General features: G+C 45.7%; 1 protein-coding gene across 7 annotated transcripts in view; it reads left to right on the top strand.

Moving 5' to 3' along the window:
- The window catches only part of SYCP1 (synaptonemal complex protein 1), a 955,469-nt gene that overhangs the window by 474,366 nt on the left and 465,447 nt on the right, over window positions 1–15,656 (top strand). For all 7 annotated transcript variants that reach the window (XM_056558361.1, XM_056558359.1, XM_056558362.1 and 4 more), the window contains one exon: window positions 6,522–6,626. In XM_056558361.1, coding sequence (XP_056414336.1) covers window positions 6,522–6,626 — 105 coding nt within the window. The remainder of the gene's footprint in view (window positions 1–6,521; window positions 6,627–15,656) is intronic.

The following is a 15,656-nucleotide window of genomic DNA, read 5'->3' as shown; positions in this document are numbered from 1 at the left end:
TAAAGGGTAAAACACTACATATACACCCCCTTACACTGTCCCCCCCAATAAAAATAAAAAACATATCGTACAGCAGTGTTTCCAAAACGGAGCCTCCAGCTGTTGCACCCTGTTTGGAAATCACTGGCGTAGAATACCCCTATGTCCACCTCTATGCAATCCCTATTTTAGTCCTCAAATGCGCATGGCGCTCTCTCACTTCGGAGCCCTGTCGTGTTTCATATGGGGTATTTCCGTACTCGGGAGAAATTGAGTTACAAATTTTGGGGGGCTTTTTCTCCTTTTACCCCTTATGAAAAGGAAAAGTTGGGGTCTACATCAGCTGGTTAGTGTAAAAAAAATATGTTTACACTAATATGCTGGTGTTGCCCCATACTTTTTATTTTAACAAGAGGTGAAAGGAAAAAAAGACCCCCAAAATTTGTAATGCAATTTCTCCTGAGTACGGAAATACCCCATATGTGGACGTAAAATGCTCTGTGGACGCACAACAAGGCTCAGGAGTGAGAGCGCACTATGTACATTTGAGGCCTAAATTGGTGATTTGCACAGGGGTGGCTGATTTTACAGCGGTTCTGACATAAACGCAAAAACATAAATACCCACATGTGACCCCCATTTTGGAAACTACACCTCTCACGGAATGTAGGGGTATAGAGAGCCTGAACACCTCACAGGTGTTTGAAAAATTTTCGTTAAATTTGGTGTTACCATACATTTTTCATTTTCACAAGGGAAAGTAGGAAAAAGCCCCCCAAAATTTGTAACCCCATAAGTGGATGTAAAGTGCTCTGTGGGCGAACTACAATGCTCAGAAGTGAGCGCTATTGGGATTTTGAAGAGAAAATTTGTCGGGAATTGAAGGCCACGTGTGTTTACACAGCCCCCATAGTGCCAGAACAATGGACCCCCCCACCTGTGACCCCATTTTGGAAACTACACCCCTCACGGAATGTAATAAGGGGTGCAGTGAGTATTTACGCCCCACAGGTGTCTGACAGATTTTTGGAACAGTGGTCCGTGAAAATGAAAAATGTAATTTTTCATTTGCACAGCCCACTGTTCCAAAGATCTGTCAAATGCCCCAGTGGGGTGTAAATGCTCACTGCACCCCTTATTAAATTCTGTGGGGGGTGTAGTTTCCAAAATGGGGTCACATGTGGGGTGTCCACTGTTCTGGCACCACGGGGGGCTTTGTAAATGCACAAGGTCCCCAACTATTTACACATCCAAATTTAACTAAAAGTCGTCAAACACCTGTGGGGTGTTAGGTCTCACTGTACCCCTTGTTACGTTCCTTGAGGGGTGTAGTTTCCAAAATAGTATGCCATGTGGTTTTTTTTTTTGCTTTTCTGGCACCATGGGGCTTCCTAAATGTGACATGCCCCCAAAAAACCATTTCAGCAAAATTTGCTTTCCAAAAGCCAAATGTGACTCCTTCTCTTCTGAGCATTGTAGTGCGCCCGCAGTGCACTTGATGTTCACACATGGGGTATTTCCATACTCAGAAGAAATAGGGTTACAAATTTTGGGGGCATTTCAGAAAAACTCACTCTCCAAAATCCCATTGTCGCTCCTTCCCTTCTGAGCCATCTACTGCGCCCGCCGATATTTCCGATATTTCCTTACTCGAGAAAAATTGGGTTACACATTTTACCCCTTGTAAAAATTCAAAAACTGGGTCTACAAGAGCATGCTAGTGTAAAAAATTTTCTCCTTCACTTTGCTGCTATTCCTGTGAAACAGCTAAAGGGTAAACACACTTACTGAATGTCATTTTGAATACTTTGAGGGGTGCAGTTTTTATAATGGGGTCATATGTGGGGTATTTCTAATATGAAGGCCCTTCAAATCCACTTCAAAACTGAACTGGTCCCTGAAAAATTCAGATTTTGAAAATTTTGGGAAAATTGGAAAATTGCTGTTAGGCTGGAACTCCACTGAGTTTTTTTTTTTTTTTTTTGCAAAAACGCCATAAAAAACGCCAATTTTCCCGCACAGCGTTTTTTTTTAGATGTTAGCTGCAAGTCAATAGTAAACTGCAAAATGCCAGATTCACTTGGCGTTTTTCAGTTTGTCGTTTTTTGTAATCCTTTTGGCATTTTTCAGCAATTTCGGGCTCAGAGGCTGGATTTTCAAATCGCCCGACAAAACCTAGTTTGGCGTTTTTTGCCCTGAAATCGTGCCGTTTTCCTCCCATAGAAGTCTATGGGAGAGCAAAAACGCCAAGAAAAATGCCATGTTGGTTTTAAATTTTGCTTTTTTGCAGGCGGTTTTTATTATTTTTTGGACTTAAGCGATCCCCAAAAAAATATGGAGATACCTTTTTTATTAAAATTTCGTAGGGTACCATAAAAAAAATCAATAAAAAAGATACAGTAGTGATGGAAAAACTTGTATCTAACGAAATGTATCTTTTTCATTATTAAATGTTTATTAATTTTTAAACAGGGATCAATTTATGTGAGCGGGTAAAGCACTAAAAATGTAGCTGACAATAATAAAAATGTAGTGTGTGTGTGTTTTTCACTTTTTTTTATTTTTCTTTAAATTTTTTAGGTAGTACTACTACTCCCAGCATGGAACACACTGTTCCATGATGGGAGTAGTAGTATCTGTACTAATTGACAGATCGCCGGGGTCCCTTGTGATCCTCCTGTATAATGTATGGATGCAGCCGCTTTTCTATGGTCCCCTGCACTGCCGTATATATACACATATTCATATTTCCTGCATAGCTGTGATTGGGGAGATGGTTCCAGCCAATCACAGCTCTCTGTGAGAAATAGGAACATGTGTATATATACGGCCGTGCAGGGGACCATAGGAGAGCGGCTGCATCCATACATTATACCTGAGGATTGCAGCGCGTGCCAGTAGTGATACCCGCTGTTATCTTTCCTTAGCTACAAGTACTACTACTCCCAACATGGAGTACACTCTGCTCCATGCTGGGAGCTGTAGTACCTGCATTAATAGACAGATCGCATCATGTGTCAGAAATTACACTCGCTGCGATCTGTCTATTAATGTAGGTACTACAACTCCCAGCATGGAGCAGAATGTGCTCCATGTTGGGAGTAGTAGTACCTGCAGTAAGGGACATATCACAGCAGATGTCACTCCTCCTGACACCCGCTGCGATCCTCCTGATGTGAATGTTCTCAGGGCTACAGAGCCGGGAAACCAGCTGATGCTGAGCCGTAGGTAGACATTGCATCATGGGTACTCTCCCCAGCTCTCCCCTTCTGAGTAAGAACATACCCCATATGTGGATGTAAAGTGCTCTGTGGGCGAACTACAATGCTCAGAAGAGAAGGAGCGCCGTTGGACTTTTGAACAGAAAATGTGTCTGGAATTGAAGGCCACGTGTTTACAAAGCCCCGTAGTACCACCCCCCCTCACATGTGACCCCATTTTGGAAACTACACCCCTCATAGAATGTAATAAGGGGTGCAGTGAGCATTTACCCCTCCCCCCCCCCCACAGGTGTCTGACAGATTTTTTTGAACAGATGAATAGAAAATTTAATTTTTCATTTGCACAGCCCACTGTTCCAAAGATCTGTCAAACGTCAGTGGGGTGTAAATGCTCACTGCACCCCTTATTAAATTCTGTGAGGGGTGTAGTTTCCAAAATGGGGTCACATGGTGGGCGGGTCCACTGTTCTTGCACCACGGTGGGCTTTGTAAATGCACAAGGCCCCCGACTTCTATTCCAACCAAATTCTCTCTCCAAAAGCTCAATGGCGCTCCTTCTCTTCTGAGCATTGTAGTGCACCCGCAGTGCACTTTATGTCCACACATGGGGTATTTCCATACTCAGAAGAAATGGGGTTGCAAATTTTGGGGTGGGCATTTTCTCTTATTGCCCCTTTTAACAATGTAAAATTTGGGGAAAAAAATGCATTTTAGTAAAAAAATTCATAAATACATTTACACATCCAACTTCAACTAAAAGTCGTCAAACACCTGTGGGGTGTTAAGGCTCACTGTACCCCTTCTTACGTTCCTTGAGGGGTGTAGTTTCCGAAATAGATGCCATGTGTTTTTTTTTTCTTTGCTGTTCTGGCACCATAAGGGCTTCCTAAATGGGACATGCCCCCAAAAACCATTTCAGCAAAATTTGCTTTCCAAAAGAAAAATGTGACATTGTAGTACACCCGTAGTGCACTTGACGTCCACACATGGGGTATTTCCATACTAAGAAGAGATGGGGTTACAAATTTTGGGGACATTTTCTCCTATTACTCCTTGTAAAAAATAAAAATTTGGGGAAAAACAAGCATTTTAGTGAAAATAAATAAATAAATAATTTACACATCCAACTTTAAAGGGGTTGTGCGCTGCCCTGCCTTTCGGAGCTCCGCTCACAGCGTCCGGAAGTTCATTACTCCGAACGCTGTGTGCGGGCTTCCGTGTTCGCGGCCGCCGGGCGTGACGTCACCCCCGGCCCCTCGTGACGTCTCGCCCGCCCACTCGTGACGTCACGCCCGCCACCTCAACGAAAGTCTATGGGAAGGGGGCGCGACCGCTGCCACGCCCCCTTCCCATAGACTTTGGTAGAGGGGGCGGGCGTGACGTCACGAGGGGGCGGGCGAGACGTCATAAGGGGCCGGGCGTGATGTCACGCCCGGCGGCCGCGAACACGGAAGCCCGCACACAGCGTTCCGAGTAATGAACTTCCGAACGCTGTGAGCGGAGCTCCGAAAGGCAGGGCAGCGCACAACCCCTTTAAGGAAAAGTCGTCAAACACCTGTTGGGTGTTAAGGCTCACTGGAACCCTTCTTACATTCCCTGAGGAGTGTAGTTTCCAAAATAGTATGCCATGTGGGGGTTTAATTGCTGTTCTTGCACCATAGGGGTTTCCTAAATTTGACATGCCCCCAAAAACCATTTCAGAAAAACTCACTCTCCAAAATCCCATTGTCCCTCCTTCCCTTCTGAGCCCTCTAGTGCACCCACAGAGCACTTGACATACACATATGAGATATTTCCTTACTCCAGAGAAACTGGGTTACACATTTTAGGGTGATTTCTCTCCTTTTACCCCTTGTAAAAATTCAAAAACTGGGTCTACAAGAACATACGAGTGTAAAAAATAAAGATTTTGAAATTTCTCCTTCACATTGCTGCTATTCCTGGGAAAAACACCTAAAGGGTTAACACACTTACTGAATGTCATTTTGAATACTTTGAGGGGTGCAGTTTTTATAATGGGGTCATTTGTGGGGTATTTTTAATATGAAGGCCCCTCAAATCCACTTCAAAACTGAACTGGTCCCTGAAAAATTCAGATTTTGAAAAGTTTGTGAAAAATTGGAAAATTGCTGCTGAACTTTTAAGCCCTCTCATGTCTTCCAAAAGTAAAAACATGTCAACTTTATGATGAAATCATAAATTAGATATATGTATATGTGAATCATTATATAATTTATTTGGGATGTCCATTTTAAAAGAGAGTTTAAAAGTCAAAAAAATGAAACATTTTCATAACATTTTTGAATTTTTCACCAAGAAATTATGCAAGTATCGACGAAATTTACCACTAACATAAAGTAGAATATGTCACGTAAAAACTATCTCGGAATCAGAATGAAAAGTAAAAGCATCCCATAGTTATTAATGCTTAAAGTGACAGTGGTTAGATGTGCAAAAAAGGGCTGCATCCTTAAGGTGAAAATGAGCTGCGTCCTTAAGGGGTTAATAGTTCCAGTTCCTCCATCTTATTATTGAGGCTTCTGGCATTAGTATACATAGACCTGATGCTTTTCTTCATATTCCATTTTTTCTTGTCAGCCATGTCTAAACTCCTCCCCCACTCCACCCCCCGTTTTAGTACCTATCCCTATCTCTCTATGTACACTGCCTTCCCCCTCTATATTGTAGTTTTTCTACCCACTAGTCCCTAGTTTTAACACTCCTCCACCCTTTTGCCCATCTTCTACCCTAGGACAGTCACCCGCTCCCCATTGAGGTGCAGCCCATCCCTACTATAAAGTTTGTATCTGACAGAGAAGTCAGACCAGTTCTCCATAAACCCAAACCCCATAACATTTTTTGTACCCTTCTCTAGATCTATGAGTCCAAACATTCCTGCCTCTAAGCCCAACCGGCTTCTTTCCACCTCATGGCTTGGTTTTTGCTCTAACATATATGCTTTGACAGTGGGACATTATGTAGACAGAATCATATCTTATCAACTAAATTTACACAGTTATCAAAAGAAAGGCCACCAGAGCTAAAGTTTTAGGTAATTTGTGAAAATGTCTAAAATTCTTATTTTACATTCTCATTATGGGGTATTGAGTAAAGATTTGTGGAGAAAACTTGACTTTAGCACAAGGCTGCACCACAACAAAATGTGAAAAAAGGAAAAGAGTCTGAAGACTTTTCAAATGTACTGTAGTTCTGCTCCTTTTCATGATGATAAAAATAGAGCTGTCAACTGTTCAAAACTGCTTATATCTTATTTTAGATAATTAACATTTTTTTGTCACATATACTTTAAATATTTAATAGGAACAATTGCATAGTAATGTAAAGGAAAACACAAATCTCATGAAGTCCATTGGTGATTTAAAAGAGTTTCAAATCCAGCTCCAGGAAAAACTAAGAAGCAGAGAGGTAAGCAAAGATTAAATCTATGTTCTGTCAATTCAATTTATGTGTGCTGTTTAAATCATGATTCAGTTCATGACTTATTAAGTCATGATATGTAAGGACTGGTATCTTGTGTATTGTCACGATGCCGGCTGGCAGGAGGTGGATCCTCTGTGCCAGAGAGGGATTGGCGTGGACCTTGCTAGTGGACCGGTTCTAAGTCACTACTGGTGTTCACCAGAGCCCGCCGCAAAGCGGGATGGTCTTGCTGCGGCGGTAGTAACCAGGTCGTATCCACTAGCAACGGCTCAACCTCTCTGACTGCTGAAGATAGGCGCGGTACAAGGGAGTAGACAAAAGCAAGGTCGGACATAGCAGAAGGTCGGGGCAGGCAGCAAGGATCGTAGTCAGGGGCAACGGCAGGAGGTCTGGAACACAGGCTAGGAACACACAAGGGAACGCTTTCACTAGGCACAAGGGCAACAAGATCCGGCGAGGGAGTGCAGGGGAAGTGAGGTATACATAGGGAGTGCACAGGTGAAGACACTAATTGGAACCACTGCGCCAATCAGTGACACAGTGGCCCTTTAAATCGCAGAGACCCGGCGCGCACGCGCCCTAGGGAGCGGGGCCGCGCGCGCCGGGACAGGACCGAGGGAGAGCGAGTCAGGTACGGAAGCCGGGGTGCGCATCGCGAGCGGGCGCCACCCGCATCGCGAATCGCATCCCGGCTGGAGGCGGTATCGCAGCGCACCCGGTCAGTGGATCTGACCGGGGCGCTGCCGTAGCGAGGATGTTGCGAGCGCTCCGGGGAGGAGCGGGGACCCGGAGCGCTCGGCGTAACAGTACCCCCCCCCCTTGGGTCTCCCCCTCTTCTTAGAGCCTGAGAACCTGAGGACCAGACTTTTATCTAGGATATTGTCCTCAGGTTCCCAGGATCTCTCTTCAGGACCACAGCCCTCCCAGTCCACTAAAAAAAAAGTTTTTCCTCTGACCTTTTTGGAGGCCAGTATCTCCTTTACGGAGAAGATGTCTGAAGAACCGGAGACAGGAGTAGGAGAAATAAGTTTGGGAGAGAAACGGTTGATGATGAGTGGTTTAAGAAGAGAGACATGAAAGGCATTAGGAATACGAAGAGAAGGAGGAAGAAGAAGTTTGTAAGAGACAGGATTAATTTGGCACAAGATTTTGAAAGGACCAAGATAGCGTGGTCCCAATTTGTAGCTGGGAACACGGAAGCGGACATATTTAGCGGAGAGCCATACCTTATCTCCGGGAGAAAAAATGGGGGGAGCTCTTCTTTTCTTATCAGCAAACTTCTTCATGCGTGATGAAGCCTGTAAGAGAGAATTTTGGGTCTCTTTCCATATGGTGGAAAGATCACGAGTTATTTCATCCACAGCGGGCAAACCAGAGGGCAAGGGAGTAGGGAGGGGGGAAGAGGGTGACGGCCGTACACCACGAAAAATGGGGATTTGGAAGAAGATTCAGAGACTCTGAAGTTGTACGAGAATTCGGCCCATGGAAGAAGATCTGCCCAGTCATCCTGGCGGGAGGAAACAAAATGCCGTAAATAATCACCCAGGACCTGGTTAATTCTTTCTACTTGCCCGTTGGATTGAGGATGATAAGCAGAAGAAAAGTTTAATTTAATCTTGAGTTGTTTACAGAGAGCCCTCCAGAATTTTGACACGAATTGGACGCCTCTATCCGAGACGATCTGCGTGGGCAACCCGTGAAGACGAAAAATGTGTACAAAAAATTGTTTTGCCAACTGAGGCGCTGAAGGAAGACCAGGAAGAGGAATAAAATGTGCCATCTTGGAAAATCGATCAACGACCACCCAAACAACAGTGTTGCCACGGGATGGGGGTAAGTCTGTAATAAAGTCCATACCAATCAGAGACCAAGGCTGTTCGGGGACAGGCAGAGGATGAAGAAGACCAGCAGGCTTCTGGCGAGGAGTCTTATCCCGGGCACAGACAGTGCAGGCCCGCACAAAATCAACAACATCCGTTTCCAGAGTCGGCCACCAATAGAAACGAGAGATGAGTTGTAAGGATTTCTTGATGCCCGCATGGCCTGCGAGATGGGAGGAGTGACCCCATTTGAGGATTCCGAGGCGTTGGCGTGGAGAGACGAAGATCTTCCCTGGAGGAGTTTGCCTGATGGAGGCTGGAGAAGTGGAGATCAGGCAGTCAGGAGGAATGATGTGTTGCGGAGAGAGCTCTACTTCCGAGGCATCCGAGGAACGAGAGAGAGCATCGGCCCTAATGTTCTTATCGGCAGGGCGAAAGTGAATTTCAAAATTAAACCGGGCAAAGAACAGAGACCACCTGGCCTGGCGAGGGTTCAGCCGTTGGGCAGACTGGAGATAGGAGAGATTCTTGTGATCGGTGTAAATAATAACTGGAAATTTTGATCCCTCCAGCAGATGCCTCCATTCCTCAAGTGCTAATTTAATGGCCAGTAGCTCTCGATCCCCGATGGAGTAGTTCCTCTCCGCCGGAGAGAAGGTCCTAGAAAAAAACCCACAAGTAAAAGCATGCCCAGAAGAATTTTTTTGTAGAAAAACCGCTCCAGCTCCTACTGAGGAGGCATCAACCTCCAATAGGAAGGGTTTAGATGGGTCAGGTCTGGAGAGCACGGGAGCAGAAGAAAAGGCAGACTTGAGCCGTTTAAAGGCGTCTTCCGCTTGAGGAGGCCATGACTTAGGATTGGCATTCTTCTTGGTTAAAGCCACAATAGGAGCCACAATGGTGGAAAAATGTGGAATAAATTGTCTGTAATAATTGGCGAACCCCAAAAAACGTTGGATAGCACGGAGTCCGGAGGGGCGTGGCCAATCTAAGACGGCAGAGAGTTTGTCTGGGTCCATTTGTAGTCCCTGGCCAGAGACCAAGTATCCTAGGAAAGGAAGAGATTGACATTCAAACAGACATTTCTCCATTTTGGCATAAAGTTGATTGTCTCGAAGTCTCTGAAGAACCATGCGGACATGCTGGCGGTGTTCTTCTAGGTTGGCAGAAAAAATCAGAATATCGTCCAGATACACAACAACACAGGAATATAAGAGATCACGAAAAATTTCATTAACAAAGTCTTGGAAGACGGCAGGGGCGTTGCACAGGCCAAAGGGCATGACCAGATACTCAAAGTGTCCATCTCTAGTGTTAAATGCCGTTTTCCATTCGTCTCCCTCCCTGATGCGGATGAGATTATAAGCACCTCTTAAGTCCAGTTTGGTAAAGATGTGGGCACCTTGGAGGCGGTCAAAGAGTTCAGAGATAAGAGGTAGAGGGTAGCGGTTCTTTACCGTGATTTTATTAAGTCCGCGGTAGTCAATGCAAGGACGCAGGGAGCCATCTTTTTTGGACACAAAGAAAAATCCAGCTCCGGCAGGAGAGGAGGATTTGCGGATAAACCCCTTTTTAAAATTTTCCTGGATGTACTCAGACATAGCAAGAGTCTCTGGGGCGGACAGAGGATAAATTCTGCCCCGGGGTGGAGTAGTGCCCGGGAGGAGGTCAATAGGACAGTCATAAGGCCTGTGAGGAGGTAGAGTCTCAGCTTGTTTTTTGCAAAATACGTCAGCATAGTCCATATAGGCCTTAGGGAGACCGGTTACAGGGGGAACCACAGGGTCACGGCAGGGAGTATTGGGAACCGGTTTAAGGCAGTCTTTGAAACAAGAGGTACCCCAGCTCTTGATCTCTCCTGTAGACCAATCAAGGGTTGGGGAATGGCGTTGAAGCCATGGTAGTCCAAGGAGAATTTCGGAAGTGCAATTGGAGAGGACCAAAAACTCAATTTTTTCGTGATGAGGTCCGATGCACATTAGGAGGGGTTCCGTGCGGTAACGCACGGCACAGTCCAATCTTTCATTGTTAACGCAATTGATGTAGAGAGGTCTGGCGAGACTGGTCACTGGGATGTTGAACCTGTTGATGAGAGAGGCCAAAATAAAGTTTCCTGCAGATCCGGAATCCAAGAAGGCCTTAGTGGAGAAGGAGAAGGTAGAGGCAGATATCCGCACAGGCACAGTAAGACGTGGAGAAGCAGAGTTGACATCAAGGACTGTTTCACCTTTGTGCGGAGTCAGCGTACGTCTTTCCAGGCGGGGAGGATGGATAGGACAATCCTTCAGGAAGTGTTCGGTACCGGCACAGTACAGGCAGAGATTCTCCATGCGGCGTCGTGTCCTCTCTTGAGGTGTCAGGCGAGACCGGTCAACTTGCATAGCCTCCACGGCGGGAGGCACAGGAACGGATTGCAGAGGACCAGAGGAGAGAGGAGCCGGGGAGAAAAAACGCCTCGTGCGAACAAAGTCCAAATCCTGGCGGAGCTCCTGACGCCTTTCGGAAAAACGCATGTCAATGCGAGTGGCTAGATGAATGAGTTCATGTAGGTTAGCAGGAATTTCTCGTGCGGCCAGAACATATTTAATGTTGCTGGATAGGCCTTTTTTAAAGGTCGCGCAGAGGGCCTCATCATTCCAGGACAATTCGGAAGCAAGAGTACGGAATTGTATGGCGTACTCGCCAACGGAAGAATTACCCTGGACCAGGTTCAGCAGGGCAGTCTCAGCAGAAGAGGCTCGGGCAGGTTCCTCAAAGACACTTCGAATTTCCGAGAAGAAGGAGTGTACAGAGGCAGTGACGGGGTCATTGCGGTCCCAGAGCGGTGTGGCCCATGACAGAGCTTTTCCAGACAGAAGGCTGACTACGAAAGCCACCTTAGACCTTTCAGTAGGAAACTGGTCCGACATCATCTCCAAATGCAGGGAACATTGTGAAAGAAAGCCACGGCAAAACTTAGAGTCCCCATCAAATTTATCCGGCAAGGATAGTCGTAGGCTGGAAGCGGCCACTCGCTGCGGAGGAGGTGCAGGAGCTGGCGGAGGAGATGATTGCTGAAGCTGTGGTAGTAGCTGCTGAAGCATCACGGTCAGTTGAGACAGCTGATGGCCTTGTTGCGCTATCTGTTGTGACTGCTGGGCGACCACCGTGGTGAGGTCGGCGACAACTGGCAGAGGAACTTCAGCGGGATCCATGGCCGGATCTACTGTCACGATGCCGGCTGGCAGGAGGTGGATCCTCTGTGCCAGAGAGGGATTGGCGTGGACCGTGCTAGTGGACCGGTTCTAAGTCACTACTGGTGTTCACCAGAGCCCGCCGCAAAGCGGGATGGTCTTGCTGCGGCGGTAGTAACCAGGTCGTATCCACTAGCAACGGCTCAACCTCTCTGACTGCTGAAGATAGGCGCGGTACAAGGGAGTAGACAAAAGCAAGGTCGGACGTAGCAGAAGGTCGGGGCAGGCAGCAAGGATCGTAGTCAGGGGCAACGGCAGGAGGTCTGGAACACAGGCTAGGAACACACAAGGGAACGCTTTCACTAGGCACAAGGGCAACAAGATCCGGCGAGGGAGTGCAGGGGAAGTGAGGTATACATAGGGAGTGCACAGGTGAAGACACTAATTGGAACCACTGCGCCAATCAGTGACGCAGTGGCCCTTTAAATCGCAGAGACCCGGCGCGCGCGCGCCCTAGGGAGCGGGGCCGCGCGCGCCGGGACAGGACCGAGGGAGAGCGAGTCAGGTACGGAAGCCGGGGTGCGCATCGCGAGCGGGCGCTACCCGCATCGCGAATCGCATCCCGGCTGGAGGCGGTATCGCAGCGCACCCGGTCAGTGGATCTGACCGGGGCGCTGCCGTAGCGAGGATGTTGCGAGCGCTCCGGGGAGGAGCGGGGACCCGGAGCGCTCGGCGTAACATGTATTAACTGGTTCACATGTCCCCACTTATAGGGGGTTTAATACCAGGGAAAAGATAAGTCTCTAGCTGCTCACCTGGAATTTATAGGGTATGGCATTTAACACTTTCGCCTAGGGTAGAAGTTATAGTGTGGAGTGCTGCCTTGGCGTAGGGTTATAGGTATAGAACACCCAACCTGCAATTCAAATTGTAACCAGGAAATGTAAAAAGGACCCTCTAAAGTGCTGTCCAATAGAAATGATCCAAAGGACAAAGTCATCAAACAGATGGTTAACTTTATTACAGTCTAGAATAAAGTTCACTGTCTATTTGAAGACTTTGTCCTTTGGATCATTTCTACTGGAAGTGCAGAACTTTAGAGTGTCCTTTTTAATTTTCTTGGTCACCATTCAAAGCATGACACTTGAATTAGTAGGTCAGTTTTTAATTTATCAGAAATCTATGGGCATTGCCACTGGTATACACAAACCTTTGTGCTCTAAATCAGATGCAGGCTAGGATCGCAGACTTAACTAATGGGCCCTTCTGATAAGGACATTTGGTTGAAATATTGCGAGCATTTGCTTAACGTCTTCCCATACCAGAACAGGGGATATGATAGAGACTTTAAAATACATAAAGAAGAACAACACGGTAAACACAGTTAAGGAGGAGAGCATATTTAAAAGAAGAAAAACTACCACAAGAGGACATAGTTTTAAATTAGAGGGGCAAAGGTTTAAAAGTAATATCAGGAAGTATTACTTTACTGAGAGAGTAGTGGATGCATGAAATAGCCTTCCTGCAGAAGTGGTCGCTGCAAATACAGTGAAGGAGTTTAAACATGCATGGGATAAGCATAAGGCTATCTTTCATACAAGATAGAGATAGGCATAAGGCTATCCTTCATATACGATAGGGATAGGCATAAGGCTATCATTCATATAAGATAGGGATAGGCATAAGACTATCCTTCATGTAAGATAGGGCCAGGGACTATTGATAGGATTCAGATTATTGGGCAGACTAGATTGGACAAATAGTTCTTATCTGCCGACACATTCTATGTTTCATGGACTTAGTTGGCTGGCACTGCATTCTTCTCCTGAACTGTAACAGGAAAATAGTAAAATACAAAGCACAGCATAAGTATTGAAACACTGCGTTTAGAGGTTTTATTGGAATGCAGAAACAGATTTGGGTACTCTTAAGTCTGCTAGACTGCTAAGCTGACACAAAGATCATTATAGGCCAGGCAATGCTCTCTGGGAAACCAGTGTGCTTTCTACCAGAATGAAGAAAACTGGCATTCTAGTGTCACCTATTGGAGGTAGCTATCCTGTAGTGATCCTGTAAATCAACTATAATTTTCTCTTCCCTTTTAGAGGAGATTCAGCTGATATTCTCTAGTTATGTTCCAAAGCTCTTTTAGCAGAACACTGATTTATAGTATAGTTACCCCCAACAGAGAGCAAGCGTTCTTCCTTCTGAAGGATTTTTATATGTTCATTGCCAGAAAATGTTTGTTGTCGGTAATATTATTATATGCTGCAATGAGACAATTGTGGAGATTAAAGGCATTATGTTTGTATTATTTTTCTTTTGTATGTCCCTTTATATACTGTAGAACAATTATAACAGTGATCTAATGGACATCATGGAATAGATCTGTGTCCCCTGGTGTCTTGGCCTTAAGCTGTAAAAAAAAATTGGTATAATATAAAAATAAATCATAGTTAAAAAAAAATATATAAATATATATATATATATATATATATATATATATATAAAGGTGAAACATGTTAGTAGGAATCAAAGGTTAATAAAAATTAACACAGCACTCCCACTTTACACCAGGTCACAATAGATGCTGCTCTAAGTGCGTGGGCACATGCTCAGCCACACCTAATGAAAAAGCTATAGAATAGGTGTATATGGACTGCAAAGGTGTTTACAGACCGAATACTATACTTAGGCATCATAGCTTTTGAATGAATAATAATATAACACCAATTGTACATACCAAAATGTAACAAATAACATAAAAATGAAGGAGACACAATAATAGCAATTCTGATTCAGCCACAGCTATAGTAACTGTTAGCAAGTGAGATTTCTTTTAAGAACATTGGTACTAATGAAAAAGCTGATACAGATATTAAAAACATCTGCAAATTACATTGAGAACTGGCCACAAAGGGTAGCTAATCAATTTACTCATAACACATACACAAAAACCACCTACAGCAGTATATAATGCTCTTCCTCCTCTACGCTAAAATCCTGAAAAATAACAAACATCTAATGGAACCCTGATGGATCCCATTCAAAGTAAATGGGACCTGTTGGAATCCTTTGATGTCCAGTGCCACACTCCGTCCAACCTCGTTATCAGCATGTCCAACATAGCTCCTGAATGGAGCTCCTCAACACTTATGTGAGCATAGCCTAACAGTGGGTCACCGAGGGCGCCTGAAGAAACGCCCACTGGCGTGAAACAGCACCGTCGTGCTCCGGTGAACGTCCCTGCCTGCGGAACATCCTGCTCTGCTCCTTCCATACGGGGATCATGTTTGGGACTACTACGTCTGCACGATTATGTACTATGAATAAACAGAAGTCCATTTGAACGGGTGAGTGCACTGGCGTTGTTCTATCAATGCTTCATAGCCATGCTGCACCCCCGTACACACCCTGTAGTTCATCATCCATGAACATTGGCCTTACAGGATTACTAGGCAGTGCCCAGTTCACTCTTTCTTTTCCCACATTGGAGTGGCATAAGCAGGACTGCTCCAATTAGGCTGGGTTCACACTACGTTTTCTCCCATACGGGAGCGCATACAGCAGGGGGGAGCTAAAAGCTCGCGCTCCCGTATGTCACCGTATGCACTCCCGTATGTCATTCATTTCAATGAGCCGACCGGAGTGAAACGTTCGGTCCGGTCGGCTCATTTTTGCGCCGTATGCGCTTTTACAACCGGACCTAAAACTGTGGTCAACCACGGTTTTAGGTCCGGTTGTAAAAGCGCATACGGCGCAAAAATGAGCCGACCGGACCGAACGTTTCACTCCGGCCGGCTCATTGAAATGAATGACATACGGGAGCGCATACGGTGACATACGGGAGCGTGAGCTTTTAGCTCCCCCCTGCCGTATGCGCTCCCGTATGGGAGAAAACGTAGTGTGAACCCAGCCTTACTCAGGTATTAGGAAGAATTGATACTATATTGTCAGGAACTGGACCGGTATGCGGGTAGGATACGGGTAGTGGATCCTCCGTGTCAGTGAGGCGATGGCGT

Source organism: Hyla sarda, chromosome 2, assembly GCF_029499605.1.
Source record: "Hyla sarda isolate aHylSar1 chromosome 2, aHylSar1.hap1, whole genome shotgun sequence".
NCBI classification, from domain to species: Eukaryota; Metazoa; Chordata; class Amphibia; order Anura; family Hylidae; genus Hyla; species Hyla sarda.
This window is presented reverse-complemented; position numbering and strand designations above follow the sequence as displayed.